General features: G+C 43.1%; 1 protein-coding gene across 2 annotated transcripts in view; it reads left to right on the forward strand.

Annotated features, from left to right (window-relative positions):
* WDR33 (WD repeat domain 33) overlaps positions 1 to 19723 on the forward strand; it is a 195731-nt gene that overhangs the window by 24023 nt on the left and 151985 nt on the right. For both annotated transcript variants that reach the window (XM_077488410.1, XM_077488409.1), the window contains exons 2-5: positions 8511 to 8743; positions 15112 to 15180; positions 16570 to 16674; positions 16768 to 16863. In XM_077488410.1, coding sequence (XP_077344536.1) covers positions 8540 to 8743; positions 15112 to 15180; positions 16570 to 16674; positions 16768 to 16863 — 474 coding nt within the window. In that variant the 5' untranslated portion in view covers positions 8511 to 8539. The remainder of the gene's footprint in view (positions 1 to 8510; positions 8744 to 15111; positions 15181 to 16569; positions 16675 to 16767; positions 16864 to 19723) is intronic.

Raw genomic sequence — 19723 nt, forward strand, 5'->3', positions numbered from 1 at the left:
TAAGTGATTACGTAGGTATCACATTAATATGACAATTGTACTTCTATGGTAATAAGGGGTGTAGCATAGGCAGAATAATAATGATCAGGAATCGAAAGAATGCAAACGTACTGAAAACATTATTGGTACCGTGTGCACAGTGAGGGCAGTGTGCAATACATACAAAATAGAATACAGTTGTATACAGAACTTAAAAATTCACTTTACAGCCTAAACTTATGAAGAAATGTTTTTTTATTCTATTTTTTTTTTATTGGATATGCTTTTTATAGCAGAAAGTCTATATAACAAATATCAGTCTTTTTTCATGTGTGGTGGGTTTTTATTTTTATTTTTTTAATAGTGCAAAAAATACCACCAAAAAGCTTTTTTTGTGTTAAATGAATGCTATAAATTTTATTTGGTTACAGTGTTGCATGACCGCTCAATTGTCAGTTAAAATAACGCAGTGCCAGAAAGCAAAAAAGGGCCTGGTCATGAACGGGAGTCAATTTTCTGGATGGCTAGTCGTTAATGGATGGCACTGCTAGCAGCTTTCTATGGGGGCAGCCGAGCAGCTCCTCCATGTGTCCATTCAGACACGGAGCTGTGGTTTGGCTCTGCCCGTCCTCCCTCATTGGCTCACTGACTTTGGCAGGAGCCAAAGGCCAAATTGGCTGATATCTCAGAGTCCCAGGCAGCTGAGACCCTTGTACAAAAACATGCAGTCTGCCAAGAATCGCAACATTCTTTAGCAATGAAACTGTATAAACATTGTAACAAGCTGTCCTTTAGATCAAATGAATACACTTGGTGTGAAAATGAGGGAAACTTAGTGGGGTACCCCCCCCCCAAAAAAAAGTCAGCAGCTACAAATACTGCAGCTGCTGACTTTTAATAATCGGACACTTAACTGTCCCAGGGTCCAGCGATGCGGGGGAACAAAGCCCCCCCCCCCCTCGTTCCCTGCTGTGCTCATGGCGTCATGCGCACTGTGGACACCCGGCTGTGGCTTCACAGCCGGGCGCCCACTGCGCGAGCGGCGCAGGGCGCCGTGATACGCCGCACAGTCACCTGGGACACGTGATGGGTCCCAGGTGAATGTGCGGCATGAGGGGAAGTGATGTCACCAGCCTGGGCAAGAAAGAAGGCAGACTACGAGGGACCCCCTAGCAACAGGTATTTAGAGGTGAGTAAAACAAATTATTTTTTTTTCCAATTTTTATTATTTATTTTTAACTAATTTTAAGCAACTTTTTATTTTTTGGTGGCAACACCACTTTAAACACTAAACCTTCTTTTGACATTTGGTTTCAAGTTAAAATCATATATATATATATATATATATATATATATATATATATATATATATATATATATTTTTTTTTTTTTTTTGCTAGAAATTTAGTTTTTTTTTTTTTTAATAGAGAGCCTAGAGAATAAAATGGTGGTTGTTGCAATTCTTTGTCACACTTTATTTGCGCAGCAGTTGTTCAAATGCAATTTTTTTTTGGGGGAAACAATTGCACTTTAATGAATTAAAAATAAAAACACTAACCAGTAAAGTTATCCCAATATTTTTTTTATTTGTATAATGTGAAAGATTTCACACTTTGGGAATCGTAAGCTTTGTGATCTTTGTATTCTAAGCAAAAAAAAATCTTGATTCTCATTTTGGCCAGAATCGTGCAGCTCTACTTTATGCATAAAAGTTCCATCAATGGGAAAATCTCTGCTCTTGAGATATAATCCCAAAGACTACTAGCCTCCTATTGAGACCTTTTGCAAGGGGTCTCCTCCGGTGCAGTCACCTGTGACTTTTTGAGGTTTGAATATGGCTCTTCAAAGATGGCCTTTTGAACCCATTAGGGGTACTCCTGCTCTCACCTACAAGATTGCTTTCCCTCTTGCCATCACCTCTGCGAGGTGTCTCTGAGCTGGTATCCTTGTTCTATAAGGTTTACTATGTGGTCTTATACCATAATAAAGTGGTTTTGAGGCCTCCTTCCTTCCTAAGGTTATTTAGCCCTTTTCCTCAAACGGCACATTCATTTATTACAGCTATTTATGGGTCGCCAACAATTTTTGTACATTGATATCATTATGCCCTCAAGGAGCTTGCACTCTTAAGGTCCCTATCTCACAATCAAAAGTACACGCAAGGGGCCAGTTTTGACATTAGCTAATTAACCTGCCAGCTTGTTTGGGAGAGAACCAGAATACTCTGAAGAAGTCACAGGAAACTCCATGCAGATAGGATTATGACTGGGATATAAGCCAGGGGCTCCAGGGTGGACGTTCTAACCACTTATCCCAGTACACTTCTTCTATATTTCCAGTCTCCTGTCCAGCGACAGTATACTAAAGGGGAAACTTCCGTTTACTGCACATATGTGCTTAGTTGGTTTACATTTCAGCTTATTCTTTCATCAAACACTGAATTTAGTGGTGTTTCTTTTAGAACTTTTTCCTAAAGAAAAAGTTCTGCCCCTTCTGTCAAGTCACCCTACACACATCAAACACAAGGTCTACAGGTCAAATCTGGCTTGCCTAGGGCCTGTCAGGTTGTCCTTGCACCTAGTTCTGCAGCCAGAACGTGGCAGGACTCTATTCTGCCACGTCCTTGCACCTAGTTCTGCAGCCAGAACGTGGCAGGACTCTATTCTGCCACCTCCTGCTCTCACCCTTTGCTCCTGCCTTTCACTTGTAAACACAGAAACCTATGTTACAAAGGACAGCTTTGGCTTCTGAAACATACAGATCCCTGCATGCACTCATGGTGGGAGCAGATCTCCAGAATCTGGGGGAGAGAATGATCTCCCTGCAAGGCGGGCCATGCAGCCTACCCTGGGAACTACTAGTGACGGACAAGGTAGGAGAGAGATGTGAGGAAGCTTTGGGGGTTGGGCCCGAGCCCTGCACGTAGAGCACACCTAAACTCTGCACTCAGCGCACTCCAGATACAAACAGCCCTTTGAGGGCAACCATACTGGTGTGCCTGCAATTAAATTGGAGTTTGACGCCCCTTCTCTACTACAGGGCTCGACAAAACCCGGGCCCAGGTCGCATTTGCGACTAGATTTAGCGACCTGGGGCCGTGGACCCCCCCTGGCGTGATCGCGTCGGGCCGCGCGGCCGGTAATTGAGCCCCCGGCTTTGAGGCCTTCTGCGATCCTATGGTTCCTTCTGGAATCTGGCGCCCTCTTGTGGTGGCCGTTGGAATGACAACCAGCAATGCTAATGGAGCTTCCCCTGCATGCCAGCCTATCTTTTTCCCTTTACTTAGAACGCCTAAACATGATATATATTTTTTATTCTTACACCCTAGAGAATAAAATGGTGGTCGTTGCAATACTGTCTGTCACACCGTATTTGCACAGCAGACTTACAAGCGCACTTTTTTGGGGAAAAATAATTTATTAAAAAAAATAAGACAACAGTAAACTTAGCCCAATTTTTTTTTTATATTGTGAAAGATAATGTTACGCCGAGTAAATTGATACCCAACATGTCATGCTTCAAAATTGCGCCCGCTCATGGAATGGCGACAAACTTTTACCCTTTAAAATCTCCATAGGCGACGTTTAAAAAATTCTACAGGTTGAAAGTTTTAAGTTAGAGGAGGTCTGGGGCTAGAATTATTGCTCTCACTCTTCCGATCGCAGCAATACCTCACGTGTTGGTTTGAAAACTGCTTTTATATGTGTTCGCTTCTGCACGCAAGCTTGGTGGGACAGGGCGCATTTTAAAGAAAATTTTTTTTTTTTTTAATTTTAACTTATTTTTATTTCACTGTTCTTTAAAAAAAAAAAAAAAAAGTGTCACTTTTATTCCTATTACAAGGAATGTAAAAATCCCTTGTAATAGAACAAAGCATGACAGGTCCTCTTATATATGAGATCTGGGGTCAGAGAGACCTGACATCTCATATTTACACCAAAATGCAATTTAAAAAAAAAAATTTCATTTGAATAAAATAAATCAAATTTCCCTCCTAAGCGCTATGGGCAATGACTTGGAGACAGGTGGGGGCTGGGGGCTATCTTCCCCTCACTCGTCTCCATGTCAGGCCAGGGACAGGTCCAAATCACTGTCAAGGACCTGGCTCCTAACTTTTTTAGCTGGCTCCTAGATTCCAAGCCAATTTGTCAACCCCTGCTCTACTATATCTGGAAGACTCTTGGGCCTTTCTGCATTGGGCTTCTATTTGCCATTTTTGGAGGGGTGTCATCTGGTCGTCTTCTGTTTACACATTCCCCATATTTTACCATGTGGTTGTTCAGGTCTCATCTAATGCTGACTTCATGCGTAAGGTCTCTTGAGCTGTTGGCTGCCTCCAGTTCTGTTTGTTTAGCACTAGCATTGTACGAGAGAGTAGTATTTAACCGCTTCAATACCAAGCATTTTCACCTCCTTCCTGCCCAGTCCAATTTTCAGCTTTGAATGACAATTGCACAAGTGAATTATATCTTATTTGCAGGACTTTGAACATTGTGTGCTTGGGCCCATGGCATAGTTTACTGCTGCGTGCTGATCCATTAAAAAAAAAAAAAAAAAAAGCATTAGTTAAACACTAGGAATAACACTCTTAAATCTGTTTAAACCAGAGTCTAGCAGACATCCCGGGTATGATAAAGGTTTATAATATAATAAAGATTATTCAATAATGTAATCAAATCCTGAAACACTGAAAAAGGGACACTTTCTGGTTGCTATGGACAATCTCCAAATTTCAGGCAGAAAAAAACAGTATTTATAATAAAGTGCATGCACAGACCACTAGGGACAAAGGGTGTGTGTAATTTTTTTAATAGAGTACTGCAATCTGTAAGATTACAGTGCTGTGTGTATTTTGTGTCTTTTTTTACTTTTTTGAATTTGGCACCGTTCTCCGCTCCCGCGCGCCGTAACGTCGCAGGGAACGGAGCTCGGCGGCATTCGGCACTGTGAATCGAGCGGAGGACAGCTCGATCACACAGCGCGGAGGACATCGCTGGATCCAGGGGACAAGGTGAGTAACTCTCCCTGTGTCCTCCCTGCATCCAGCGATGCGATCCCGAGTCTGGCTAGTAAAATCCCAACCCGAGCCAGACTCGGGATTACCGCCAGGGAGGTTAAGCTACAAATGCAGCAGTGTTTTATACATGCTACAATGCAGACAATTACTTACTTTAAAGGGTTCATTTATACTGTAAAACGTGTGTGTGTGTATAATATATATTTGTAACTTTTAATTTTCACCCAGAAGTAGGATATGTGGGGATCTTTAATTGGGAGATTTAAAATCTTTCATTTTAACCACTTGTAACCACTTGCTGACGAGTCACCATCATTATACTGTGGCAGGTTGGATTGTTCCCGCAGATTGCTGTAGGGGTGTATGTTTGCTTTTTTAAAAGGCATAGCAGACACGTGCCCGCTGCATGGATGCAGATCCCCGGTTCTGACAGGGGAGGAGAGATCGATTGTCTGTCTGTTCCTAGTCATTAGGAACAGTGATCTCTCTCCTCCAGTCAGTCCACCCCCTCCCAGGGAACACGTTTAACTCCTTCCCTGCCAGTGACATTTACACAGTAATTGGTTCATATTTTTTATTTTTAAGCACTGATTGATTGCTGTATGAATGTCAATGGTCCCAAAAAGTGTCCGATCTATCTGCCGCAATGTCGCAGTCCCACTAAAAATCTGATTACCGCCATTGCTATTAAACAAAAAGGAAATTCATAAATCTATCGTGTGTGTGTATATGTATGTATGTATGTATGTATGTATGTATGTATGTATGTATGTATTCTCTCCTTTATTTTTTTTGTCGCTTCATTTTTGGACTATAAAGAAAAAAAAAAATCCTGTTTATGCTTGCCTGCTCTGTGCAATGATTTTGCACAGAGCAGCCCTGATTCCCCTTTTCTAGGGTCCCCCACCGACGCTTCTGGCTCCTCCTGCTTTCAGAGTGCTCGTATAGCGTGCCCCTATAGCGAGGTAAAAAAACTTCTTCTCTTAGAACCACTCACTTGCTGCCCAGGACTACATGCCCCAGGAGGCATTGCTCCTCACACATTAAGTTCTCATGTACTTGCATGTATACAAATGATGCATTCTGTATGCAGGCCAACTAATCAATTATCAAAATAGTTGACAACATAATATATTGCAGTGACTGCCATTTTATGCTCTAGGGTCTCTGCCAAAAAAAAAATGATATAATGTTATAATATGTAATTTTATAGAAAAAAAATACAGATTTTTTTTCTTGTGTCAGAAAAAAGCCTGGCCTTTAAGTGGTTAAACTGACTTAATTTGCAGACTGAAGTTCATCTTTGGTCGAGGTTACATTGTCGTTGTTCCCCCCCCCCCCCCCTTTTTAATTTATTTTTTGCTGCAGGGCCTATTAGAAAGTGCAGCTTGCTTTGCACATCACATAGTAGGGACCCGTCTGTAAAGCCGAAAGGCTTCGCTGTTGCTTTCTCTTAGTGGAGATGGCTGCAACAGCCAATCTGAAGATCGGCTGGGGTGACGGCATCGTGGGCTCCCTGGACAGGTAAATGTCCATATATTAAAAGTCAGCAGCTACAGTAATTGTAGCTGCTGACTTATTTTATTTCATTTTTTTTTCCTCTTTCCTTTTTTCTGCCTTTTTTACAATCTCTTTCCATACGAAAACTGCACATGAATGAGGTCCTAAGACAACTTTTTTACTTTTAGGCTGCACAAACATGTTTACATATTGTGTTGATGAGTAACTGTCAGCTTCATAAATATTCATATGGTGTGTGTTTTATTTTATTTTTTTGCTAGAGGTGAGACCTCCTGAGCCCTTAACCCAGGGTTTCCCAATCAGTGGCCCGTGACCTCCTGCTCTGGTATGGCTGGTTGGCAAACCCAGATCGTGGGTTCCCGACCTGGCATCCCAGAGCAGCAGTGTTGTGAATGAAGCCAATTGTAGAGGAAGCCAGTGGTTGCATAGCAGAGCCACATAAGACGATGCTTCTTGTATAGCGCCACCCCCTGTCACAGCCAGGCTGATACCAAATGCACTCTACCTGGAACAGCAACAAATTGAAGACTGTTTATTAAAGTTATGTTTAATTCTATAATCGCAGTGTGTATATATGGGCATATCTGTTCTGCAGTGGTTAAGGGGCTGCTTTCAAACTGCACTGAGCCATAAACCTCTCGTATTACGGGTTTGGCGCGCTTTCAAAAAGTGCACAACACCTGCAGGATGTAATAGAATTCTATGGCAAAGTGCAGCTTACCCACAGGAAAGCCAGAGGTGCACTGCTCTGGGTAGACCACAGCACATCAGTGTGAAAGCAGCCTTGGGCCCCTTTCACATGATCGATCCAACCCAATCAGACCTTCTATTCACCCCCTAAGGAGCGGCAAATGTAAACAGACTTGTGTCTGTTTACACCTGCATACCTTCAATCCGATCTGCTAAAAGAAAAAAAAAACAGAAGGGTGATCTGTCTCCTTCCATCTGGGCAGATCAGAGGGCACATAGAGTAGAGTGGGCTGTGTTTGTGTCTGCTCTGCATACGAGTTGTGTACACGGACCTGTTGTCTGCACACTCAGCTCATTGTGGCCTGCGACTGGTTACCAAGTCGCTTAAGTGGCCCTTACTCTTCAAAAGGTTGGGCACCCCTGCCTTAACCACTTCCCATCCAGCCCAATTCTGACATTTCTCTCCTACATGTAATTTTTTTGCTAGAAAATTACATGGAGCCCCCAAACAAAAAATTATTTTTTTTTTTTTAAAACAAGCCTTTACAATCACGTTAAGGTTTTTTGTAGAATGAAAAATGCATGAAATGTGACCAACTTGGGTCACTGCTGAGGACCCAAAATTAAGTCAATAGGCGTCGTTGTCCTGTAGCTAAAAATATATTGGGGGTGTGGGGTTAAAGAGTTGCACAACACTTCTAAATTTAGAACTTGTAAGGCTACTTTCACACTAGGGCGTTGCAGGTGCTGGCGGTAAAGCTGCACTATATTTAGAGGCACTTGACCGTCTTATCTGCGCTATTTGGCCATTAGGGCAGTTTTAACCCCTGCTAGTGGCCTAAAAGGGTTAAAACAGCGCTGCACCGTTATGTTGGTAGGGCGCTTTAGGATTGGTAAATACATCGCTCCAAAGATGTGGCTCGCAGGACTTTTTTTGACTGTCCTGCAAACGCACCGCTCCAGTGTGAAAACCCTCGGCTTTCACACTGGAGAGACCGCAGCTGGCATTTATTTTTAGCGCTGTAGCATCTGCAAAGCAATCCAGCTTATGCACTTGAACAGAGGGAGTTATCACTTGGGGGGGGGGGGGGGGGGGGGGTTGGGTGGGAAGGGGGAGGCTAGTGTGAGTCGCACATTTTGCCTTTCATTTTAAACTGCATGGGTTGTCTTACACTGTAAAGGTTTATGTATACTTTAAGCACATTTTAAAAACAATTATCTTGATTGACCCTTTTATTTCAAATAGTCTCTATTCATATTAATGTATCTTTTTAATACTGTTTCTTATTTGTTTGTGTTTAAGGTTCTCCCACCCCCCAAATAAACATCACAATGGCAACTGAGATTGGTTCTCCCCCGCGTTTCTTCCATATGCCACGCTTCCAACACCAGGCTCCCCGTCAGCTTTTCTATAAACGTCCTGATTATGCACAACAGCAGGCTATGCAGCAGCTTACATTTGATGGCAAACGTATGCGAAAGGCTGTGAATCGTAAGACTATAGACTACAACCCATCTGTTATCAAATATTTGGAGGTAATGTACAATCGTTTACTGGAATGTGATTAGAAATGTATGCTCACCCCCCCCCCCCCCCCAAGACACCTGATACTTTACTCTGGATAGCAGCAGTAGCTGGCTAAGTAGCTCTAAAGTCCATAGATTATTATCACATGCTGTCACTGTCCAATTTCTCCTTGCTCACCAAAGTGGTTCATAAATGTTTTGCTAATCTACAGTTTCCCTTTAGTCCTATTTTACCTGACCCTTCATCCAGCTGTTTTGGAAGCAGGCACCTCTTTATCCTATATAAAGTGCTGACAGTGGAAACTCTTTACTGCTGCCATAATTCAACACTCCTGGTCCCTGCCCCACAGGGCAGATATGCTGGTGTGGACAGCATTCTCTTACTGTTCCTTGGATAGTGAATGTCCATGTTTGTTATGTTAGCTGTGCTGCTTGAAGGTAGCTGCACATTTCTGTTAGGATTTTGAATACCTCATATGGTGCCTCCCGAAATGGTGGAGCTGTCAGTTTTGGCTTTAGGCTCACACTAATATTGTATGTCCACTAAAGATCAACTGGGAATAGCACTGTTTTGCAAGAAAAAAAAATGCAGTTTCCGTGCATATCTATAGGTTCCAAAAACCTGCTTTAGGCGCAGAAGCTTTAGGCTCTGGATAAAGTAAATTTGTTGCCGCAGGGCTTAATTTTAGCTTTAGGGCAAGCTAGGGTAGGGCTATGTGTTATAGCGGTGTTTATCAAAAGGCGTCCCAACAGGTCACGTTTTCAGAATTTCCTTCAAATAAAACAGCTGTGGTAATTACTAAGGCCGTGAAACTGATCAAACCACTTATGCAAAATGAAGGGGAAAGCCTGAAAACATGACCTGTCGGGTAGAGGTCGACCGATATATCGGCCGATATTTGCCGTTTTTTAATCGGCATCGGCCGATTGTGCTGGTAAAAAGCCAATATAAATGACTTCTCTAATAGAAGTCAGTGTAAGTTGCCATAGAAACGTCTTCCTCCTCTCTGGGCAGGCTGCCAAGAAAAGAACAAAATGATACAATGTTTACACTTGAATGAATGAAGTCATCTCAGTGTGTAGAAGTTCTCAGTTTAATCATTTAAAGACTAAATCTTTTCTGACACTTGTTGCTTACAAGTAAAAATCCTGTATTTTCTGCCAGAAAATCACTTAGACCCCCCCAAAAATTATATATATTTTTGAGCAGAGACCCTAGGGAATAAAATAGCGGTTGTTGCAATATTTTATGTCACACGGCATTTGCACAGAGGTCTTTTCAAATGCATTTTTTGGGGAAAAAAATACACTATTTAAAAAATAAAAACAGTAAAGTTAGCCCATTTTATTTTTATTTTCGTCCAAAAGTTTTGACTATCTGTTTTTATTTAAAGCGGGAGTCCGCCGGGACTCCGCGTTTTTTTTTTTTTTTTTTTTTTTTTTAAAGCCAGCAGCTACAAATACTGCAGCAGCTGACTTTTAAAATAGTGACACTTACCTGTCCAGCGCGCCCGCGATGTCGGCACCTGAAGCCGATCTCTAGATCGGTACTCGGGTGCTGCCGCCGCCATCTTGGGTATGGGAATCAGGAAATGGAGCCGTTCGGCTTCATTTCCCGGTTCCCTACTGCGTATGCGTGAGTAGCGCTGCGCAATAAGGACGGTCCCCGCTGCCTCTGGGATCTGTGTGTTTCCCAGCAGGCAGCGGGGCACTTGCGGAAGGGGGCGGGCACTTGCGGAAAGGGGCGTAATCTACGCCCCTTTCCGCAGAGAGCTATCCCCGAAGTGGGTGCAGTTACCTGGATTATCCAGGTAACTGCACCCCCCTCCCCCCTGAAAGGTGCCAATTGTGGCGCCGGAGGGGGGGAGGATTCCGATGAGCGGAAGGTCCATTTTAGGGTGGACCTCCACTTTAATATATAGTTTTTTTTTTTTTTTAACTAAATCATACATACAAGTAAACTGATTGGAGGTTTGTTTTGTTTAATAAATGTTTAAATGTAAGAAATTTTCTGTATCACTTATGAAGACTGCTTTCACACTGGAGCGGGCAGGCGTTGATGGTAAAACGCAAGTTTTAGCGGCTCTTTACCATCTTTTTAGCGGTGCTATTTGGCTGCTAGTGGGGCACATCTAACCCAGCTAGCGGCCAAGGAAGAGGTTAAATGCGCCCATGAAGCACTGCTGCCAAATCGCATTGCATGCGCTTCGGCAGTGGTGCCCATTCATATCAATGGGCAGGAGTGGTGGAGGAGCGGTATACACCACTCCAAACGTGCTGCTTGCATCGCCTCAGTGTGAAAGCACTCTGTCTTTCACACAGACTGCAGGGGAGCCATTTTGCAGGCACTTTACAGGCGCTATTTTTAGCCCAAAAGCGCCTGAAAAACACCCCAGTGGGAAAGGTGTGTTAGATCAAGGGGGATTAAAAAAAAATTAAAAAAAATAAAAAAAAGGAAAAAAATAAATAAAATAAAATCGGCCTAACATATCGGCCCAAAAAAATCGGCATCATATATCGGCTATCGGCCGCCATGATTTCTAAATATCGGCATCGGCCAGAGAAAAACCCATATCGGTCGACCTCTACTGTCGGGGCACCTTTTGAGGACTGGCATCACACAACCTCACCCAGCGATTTTGGTTTCTTCTCTTCTGTGTCTGCTCCAATATCAAGCTGCTTGCTATGGAAGCAGATGTGCGGGCTCGCTTTCCGAGATGAGCTGTGTGTGTGTGTATAGCTGTGCTCAGCCATTCATTGTAAGCTTTGTATTCTGTAAATACAAAGCATCTGCTTGACTGAGTTGGAGCCTGCTTCTGCTAAACTGAGTTGGCTTTGTATTCAATCACAGAATACAAGGCTGCCTATGAGTGGCTGAGTGCCGCTCAGACTGATTCTTTGGTCCCGGTGTGAGATGGAAAGTCTGTCTCAAAGCCATAACCCAGGACTGTGTACTGTATGGAGCTAAAGCTACATGCAGTACATACAGCGCTGGAATCGTGTACTGTATGTTGCTAAAGCTTAGCCAGTTCAGCAAGCAAAATAGTTTTGGACCACTTTGGTCCAAAAAAACTAGTCACAGGAAATTTTAAGAATAGTATGCAGTGCGGGGGGGGCGGGGGGGTCACTTGCTTGTTCTGGGTCACTGATTTGAGAAGCATTGAAGCCATTGGATTAGGAGAACAGTGACCGCCTACATAGGTTTACAGAAACCTGTACTGAGAAGATATCATGAAAGCTTTAATTTAGGCTGCCACTGCTTACCACCTCTTTTTTGTGAATGTTGGTTGCCTGCTTATGTTGCTGAAGCTTTGGTTACGGTAACCAAAGCTACCTATACTTCGCAGTGAATTGGATACAGGAGCATAAAAAAATAAAAAAAAAACACGTATTAAGGTGGCAGTACTCATTGTGATACCATGCTTCCATGCAGAGTAACACAATGACTTAAAGTATACAGTTTGCAGAGGAGCTATTAAATCCCCAGATTCAATGTGAACAAGGGAGTACAGAGAAATTTCTTTGCAGAAAATCCTTTCTTATTCAGATATAAGAAGATAATGCTACCTGTCTATAGTCTGGATCACACTACAGACACTAAGCGATCTACATACTTAATGCATGGTAATTCTGGAGTCCTGTTTACTGCGCATAGATATGCAGTGGGCTCTGCAAGTAACCCTTTCCAATCCAGATGAAATTGGCTGCATAGCAGCTCCCTATAGCCCAGGGGGTTTGTCTAAGACAGACAATCATCCGGTCTTGTTAAGGTATGTGTCTGGCAATGCAGTAAGAAGACTTCATTTGTAGTCAATGAAAAATGAGGTGCACATTTAACCACCTCAATACAGTGCACTTACACCCCCTTCCTGACCAGACCAATTTTTAGCTTTCAGCGCTCTGTTTGAATGACAATTACTCAGTCATTCAACACTGTACCCATATGAAACTTGCGTCCTTTTTTCCATACAAATAGAGCTTTCTTTTAGTGGGATTTAATCACTAGTGGTTTTTTTATTTTTGTGCTATAAATAAAACGTAAATTTTGTGGGAAAAATTCCATTTTTTTTTATTTTTGTTTCTGTCATTTTTGCTAATTAGTAATATTTCTTCATAAATTTTGGCCAAAATTTATACTGCTACCTATCTTTGGTAAAAATAACCCACATTAGTGTATATTATTTGGTCTTTGTGAAAGTTGTAGAGTCTACAAACTATGGTGCCAATCACTGAAAATTGATCAGGCCTTCAGTACATCGGTGTATAATTTCTTGAGATACTAACAAGTCAGGAAAGTACAAATACCCCCCCCTCCCCCCAAATGACCCCTTTTTAGAAAGTGGACATTCCAATGTATTAAGTAGCATGGTGAGTTTTTAAGAATTTTCCCACAATTCTTTGCAAAATGAAGATTTATTTTTTTATTTTTATTTTTTTTCACAAAATTGTCATCAGGTTATTTCTCACACTCAGCATATGCATACAACAAATTACACCCCAAAATACATTATGCTACTCTTCCCGAGTATGGCGATACTACGTGTGAGACTTTTACGCAGCCTGGCCACATACAGAGCACCAACATTGATGTAGTACCTTCAGACGTTCTACGAGCAAAAATGAAGCATCTCATTTCTCAACCACCTATTACACTTTTTTGAATGCCCTGGAGTACCAGGACAATGGAACTTCCCATAAAATGACCCCATTTTGGAAAGCAAACACCCCAACGTATAATCTTTGAGGCATAATGCGTCTTTTGAACGGTTGATTTTTTTTTATTTTTTCCAGTTTTTGGAAAATGTGGAAAAAAAAAACAAACGCTATTTTTTTACACAGACTTTAATTTTAAGATATTTCTAACACATAGCATGTATATAGCAAAAATTACACCCCAAAACACATTCTGCTACTCCTCCCAAGTATGGCGATACCACATGTGTAGGACTTTTACACAGCCTGGTCACACAGAGAGGCCAAACATTGTATTACCTTCAGGCGTTCTAGGAGCATAAAGACACATCTCATTTCATTCCTACCTATCACACTTTTGAAGGTCCTGGAGCACCAGGACAGTTCAATTGCCTACAAAATGACCCCATTTTGGAAAGCAAAGACCCCAATGTATATATTCTATGAGGCATGGGCAGCAGATTGGTACTCTGATGGCTTGGTGATGGGTATGCTTTGTTGGGGGGGGGGGGGGGGGTGCAGCAATCAGTGTGATTGGTGTACACTGTAAGAGGTAACAAGATGTTACCACAATCTCCTCACACACGATCGGTGTGTGAGGAGGTGAACCCGGTAACATCTAGTTACTGTGGTTTGTTCACATTTTAGTGATCGGCTGTGAAACGATCACAGCCGATCACGGGGTAAACAGCCGGCCAATGGTTGTTTACCAGCGTCGGTGACGAGCGGTGTTCCCGGGAACACGCCGCCACCGACGTGCTCGCAGTCGTGCACAGTTGGGGTCCATTTTTACCTTGCAAAAACATTGTTTTATGAGGGTTTAGTAGTTGCATATAACCCACCACACTGAAGCCAAAGGGTTATTTCACATTGACGGATCCGCTCAACGGATTCAGCTTTGCTCAGCGGGGGATCGGCCTGTCTCCTCTCACTGTGCAGAGACGAACCTGTCGGAGCCACCGCAATCTCTATGGGGAGATCGGATGAAAACGGACCACCTTCCTGTTTTTTCATTCGATCGGATGGATGGATGGATAAATAGGTCACCATCCATCTGGATTTCACGGACAGGAACGGATAGCAGCAGGTGTTAGTGGACATGTCACCGCTGACATCCGCTTCCCCATAGGGTTGAATGGTATGTCCGATCAGGTCTGCCTGAAAACCTGACAGGCAGACCTGATCTGAAAGCCTGTGCGAAAGGGGCCTTAAAGCAGAGTCCCACTGGTCTTTCATAAGTTTATAGCTTCTCATCTGTCCCACGGTCCAGCGATGTGGCAGCACAAAGTCTTCATTCTCTCCCCCCTCCTCTTTGTGGCGCCGACATTGTGAGTGTGGGCGCCCAGCTGTGAGTTGATGGCTTCAGAGCCGCACACGAGCCTCACTGTGCTCCATCAATGGTCAGGCAATGTTATGGGACCTCTGTCACGTGTCCCAGAACATTACTGGGAGGGAGGGACCGCCTAGGAATCGCTTAGGCGGTCGGAAGGTGGGGTCGAGGCGAGGGGTACTTAAAGCGAAAGTTCCACTTTTGGGTGCAAACTCCGCTTTTGCTTTTAAAAGGAGAAGGTGTATGTGTGTGTATATCAATATCTATCCTTTTTACATTCGTAGCAACACATGGTTTTAGTTAATCATCCTCCTTTTTATGTTTTAATCTTTTAACATGTTTTCCTCTTTTTCAGAACCGAGTATGGCAGAGAGATCAGAGAGACATGAGAGCCATCCAGCCAGATGCTGGTTACTATAATGATGTGAGTGTTGCCCTACATATACTTAGCTTTTTCTATTTCGATAAACGTTGTTTACCATTTTTATATCCTTTTCCTGATTTTGTAATTTTTATTTTAGTAGTAGTTTACAAAAATGCGTTGCTTTTAATAAGTTGTTTGAAGAGCCTACTAGCTTTCTAATAAGAGAACCCAGTACTACTTGACTGCTGTATCGCCTCCACATACGCTGATCGGTTTTATGCCTTAGTTCAGATGTCTTAACGGAGACATTCTAAGCTGGTGGAGGACAAAATTGTCCTTTATCAGTTTTCTTCAATGTAATCCTGACGGGTTCTGTTTGACAATTTTTAGCAGTGTGCTTGGGTATGAGATTGTCTAGCCCAGGCATTTCAAACTCAAAACGGTGGGCCAGACTGAGTAGAATAATAAACATCGTATATGTTTAGAGCGGAGGTCCACCCTAAAGTGGACCTTGCGCTCATCGGAACCCTCCCCCCCCCTCCGGTGCCACAATCGGCACCTTTCAGGGGGGAGGGGGGTGCAGTTACCTGGATAATCCAGGTAACTGCACCCACTTCCGGGATAGCTCTCTGCGGAAAGGGGCGTAACTTACGCCCCTTTCCGCAAGTGCCCGCCCCTTCCCGCAAGTGCCCCGCTGCCTGCTGGGAAACGCACAGATCCCAGAGGCAGCGGGGACCATCCTCTTTGCGCTGCGCGGCTCGCGCATGCGCAGTAGTGAACTGGGAAATGAAGCCGAAAGGCTCCATTTCCTGATTCCCATACCCAAGATGGCGGCGGCAGCACTCGAGTGTCGATCTAGAGATCGGCTTCGGGTGCCGACATCGCGGGCGCGCTGGACAGGTAAGTGTCACTATTTTAAAAGTCAGCAGCTGCAGTATTTGTAGCTGCTGGCTTTTAAAAAAAAAAAAGCGGAGCCCTGGTGGACTCCCGCTTTAATATACATGCTGAGGGCTGCACCTTTTTAATTTCAGAAAAATAAAATAACCCTTTTTTTTGTTTCTGTGAAAGGAAATGGCATTTTGTTAATTAACATCATAGTATTGACTGCATCTTACAACATGTATCACCAGTCTGTAATGCCTGCTCCAGCCTTTATGGTGGCTTACTCTGAGTTCATTTGTGCTCTGACGGGGAGAAAATATATGTAAATCGTGAAATCACTTGGATGTAAAGTTGGAATGCATTAAGAAAATTTGCTAACAGGTCAGGCAGAGGTTTTTAGGTCTTTCCCGTAGCAAAAGCTTTTTTTGTTTTTCAAAACGCTTTTTGTCTCCTTTTAGTGGATCCCTTACCTTAGGTAGGCATCTGATGTCTGTGATCAACCAAACAAAATGTAAAAAATACAGTTCCTGTATCCTTCCTTAATTATTTATTTATTTTTTTCTTTAGCTGGTTCCTCCTATTGGGATGCTTAACAATCCACTGAATGCAGTCACTACAAAGTTTGTGCGAACCTCCACCAACAAAGTGAAATGCCCTGTCTTTGTAGTTCGAGTAAGTATCCTTAGAAAGTGGTGTAGGATTATAGCAGTCTGTTAATGTTTGATACAGTCTTGGCTTTAGTTATATTATGTTCTTTCATTTCAGTGGACTCCTGAGGGTCGCCGATTAGTTACTGGAGCTTCAAGCGGAGAGTTCACCTTATGGAATGGGCTGACATTTAATTTTGAGACTATTTTACAGGTTTGTATTGAACTACTTGTCCTAGGTGCCCTGTTATGCTTATGTGCAAACGTAATTATTTTCGAGTAAATATTTTTCTTCAAATTTGTTTAACCTAAGTGAATTTAGTGGTAAATATATCTTTGTTTTACAGTAAAATTAGCATTAGGGACGTACTCGAACATCATAGTTTTTGACACAAATCGGATGGCCTGAATAGACCTAAGATAATAACACAAGGGTTGTCATAGAAAGGTAGACATTCCAATAATCTGTAGTATATTCTAGTCCATGAGTGTCAAACTAAAGTGAGTTTTGTTGCATTGCTTATTCATGAAAATAGAATGAGGCCGCATAATTAGCTGCATTCTACACATACAAAAGAACAAAGTGCTTATTACTCCGTTCTGTTTTGGCTGGCTGAACTACATAAGTACTTCATACATCTCTTGAATTTTACAGGTGATGATCTGACTCATGCCCATGTCAATATATGGAGTATGCTTGGTTTTCCACAATATATAAATTAAAAACTTCAGTAGGGAGTATTAAGCCCCTTGCAGACAAGGCCATTTAAGTGCAGATGTGCTTGGCAAGAAAGGGTTCCATTGAGTTCAGGAATAAATGACTGGACCTGCCTTTTAATGCATCTGTCCCCAAATGCACCGGGTACTAAATGCTTTTATCACTTGGTACACTATTCAGCTACAGCCTGCCATAGACTTTGATGGTGACCAGCTGCAGGCAGTGGGGTTGGATACTATGCCTTTCTCTTCCAAGTGCGCTAAAACGCCAGGGGGACGCGTTGAACCTAGACAGCCTTGTGTGCAAGGGACATGTAGTGGCTCCTTTTTTTTATGTATAAAGCATATTTGAATCTTGGAGATCTCACTTAACCTCCAGATTAGAACCACTGTTGGATTTTAAAGCGGGAGTCCACCGGGACTCCGCGTTTTTTTTTTTTTTTTTTATATTAAAGCCAGCAGCTACAAATACTGCAGCTGCTGACTTTTAAAATAGTGACACTTAACTGTCCAGCGCGCCCGCGATGTCGGCACCCGAAGCCGATCTCTAGGTCGCCTGTCGGGTCCTGCCGCCGCCATCTTGGGTATGGGAATCAGGAAATGGAGCCTTTCTGTTTCATTTTCCGGTTCCCTACTGCGCATGCGCGAATCGCGCTGCGCAATAAGGACGCTCCCCGCTACCTCTGGGATCTGTGTGTTTCCCAGCAGGCAGCGGGGCACTTGCGGGAAGGGGCGGGCACTTGCGGAAAGGGGTGTAAGTTACGCCCCTTTCCGCAGAGAGCTATCCCGGAAGTGGATGCAGTTACCTGGATTATCCAGGTAACTGCACCCTCCTCCCCCCTGAAAGGTGCCGATTGTGGCACCGGAGGGGGGGAGGGTTCCGATGAGCGGAAGGTCCACTTTAGGGTGGACCTCCGCTTTAATTAGTCCATTTGTATTTACCTATACTGTTAACCCTGGTCAGCAGAGCAGAGGGGGAAATAAAATTTTACTAAGTGATGGTTGACACAGGGTATGTGTGGGTTTTTTTTTTTTTTTTTTTTGTGTGGACGCTTGAGTCTAGTCAGAAGTGTAGACTTCCCCTCACTTTGTGGTGGTTTGTACTGATATCCCATTTTGTCCAAGGGACACATACAGCCCTTAAACCCTTGAAATTATCCTTTTAAAAAGGGTCAGCAACTCTTCTCAATCTCACTAATGTTTAAAAAAAAAAAAAAAAAAAGTTCAGCTGGTGTTCAACCCACCCCCACTTTCTCAATCTATTCTGTTTGGCCTGTTAGAGCCCTTTCACACCAAGGGTGTTTTGCAGGCGCTATAGCGTTAGAAATGGTGCCTGCAATCAGCCCTAAAACAGCTGCACCATTGTCTGTAGTGTGAAAGCCCGAGGGCTTTCACACTGCAGCGGTGCGCTGGCAGGACATCAGGAAAAGTCCTGCCAGCAGCTTCTTTGGAGCGGTGTGTTTACCGCTCCTCCCCATTGAAATCAATGGGGCAGCGCTGTAATACCGCCGGCAAAACGCCGCTATTGCGGCATATTGCTGGCGTTTTTAACCCTTTCTCGGCCGCTAGCGGCCGAAATGCGTTGCAAATGTGACTGTAAAACACCGCTAAAAATAGCGCAGTTTTACCGCCGACGCTATGGGCGGCGTGGTGTCAATGGGGTCTTAATCTTCAGGTTAGACTGTCAGCCTGTTCTATCAAACTGCTGTCTAATCAGAAAATAAATGGCAGTTGTGGCCTTGGAGTTGTCTGGCCAAGTTGTACTGTACTTGTATGTTTTCCTGTACCATATAATAAACCTATCCATGCAAGTGATAGACTTTGTATTTTCCTTTTTATGGAATCGAAAATTGATTTGCAGTACTGTCAAGCTTCCAGAGAAAAGGAAAACCTGTAGAGTCTATGCTGTAGCTTGGAAAAAGGTTGATGTGAGATCTACAATATGTCACATAGAGCTCATATGGAGAGGCAGGCTTGGAATAAATTTGACAGTAATAAAACAAACATTTAATCAAATATTAATTTTAAAGTGTGTGTGTGTGTGTGTGTGCTTTGTTTTTTTCCCCCCCAGGGTTCTCTGCAGAAGATATTTTTCTTCAGTAATATGATCATTATTTTAAAGCCGAACTCCAGCTTTCCATACACTTTACATAGTTTAGGTCAAGCTGGCCCTAACGAGCCAGGTCTCTCACTAACGTGAGGTCACTGTATGTAGTTGAGGCTACATACATCATACCGCATTGTGCTCCAGGTTGGAGCCAGGACTTCAAGTCTTATACCGGGACACAGTGGCGTCAATCACAGCGGCGCTCAGCCATTCCGAGAGTTTTGTATTGTAGCAGTGAATACAAAACCTC

Source organism: Lithobates pipiens, unplaced genomic scaffold (genome assembly GCF_037356315.1).
Source record: "Lithobates pipiens isolate NorthernLeopardFrog02 unplaced genomic scaffold, aLitPip1_a1.2 Scaffold_18, whole genome shotgun sequence".
NCBI classification, from domain to species: Eukaryota; Metazoa; Chordata; class Amphibia; order Anura; family Ranidae; genus Lithobates; species Lithobates pipiens.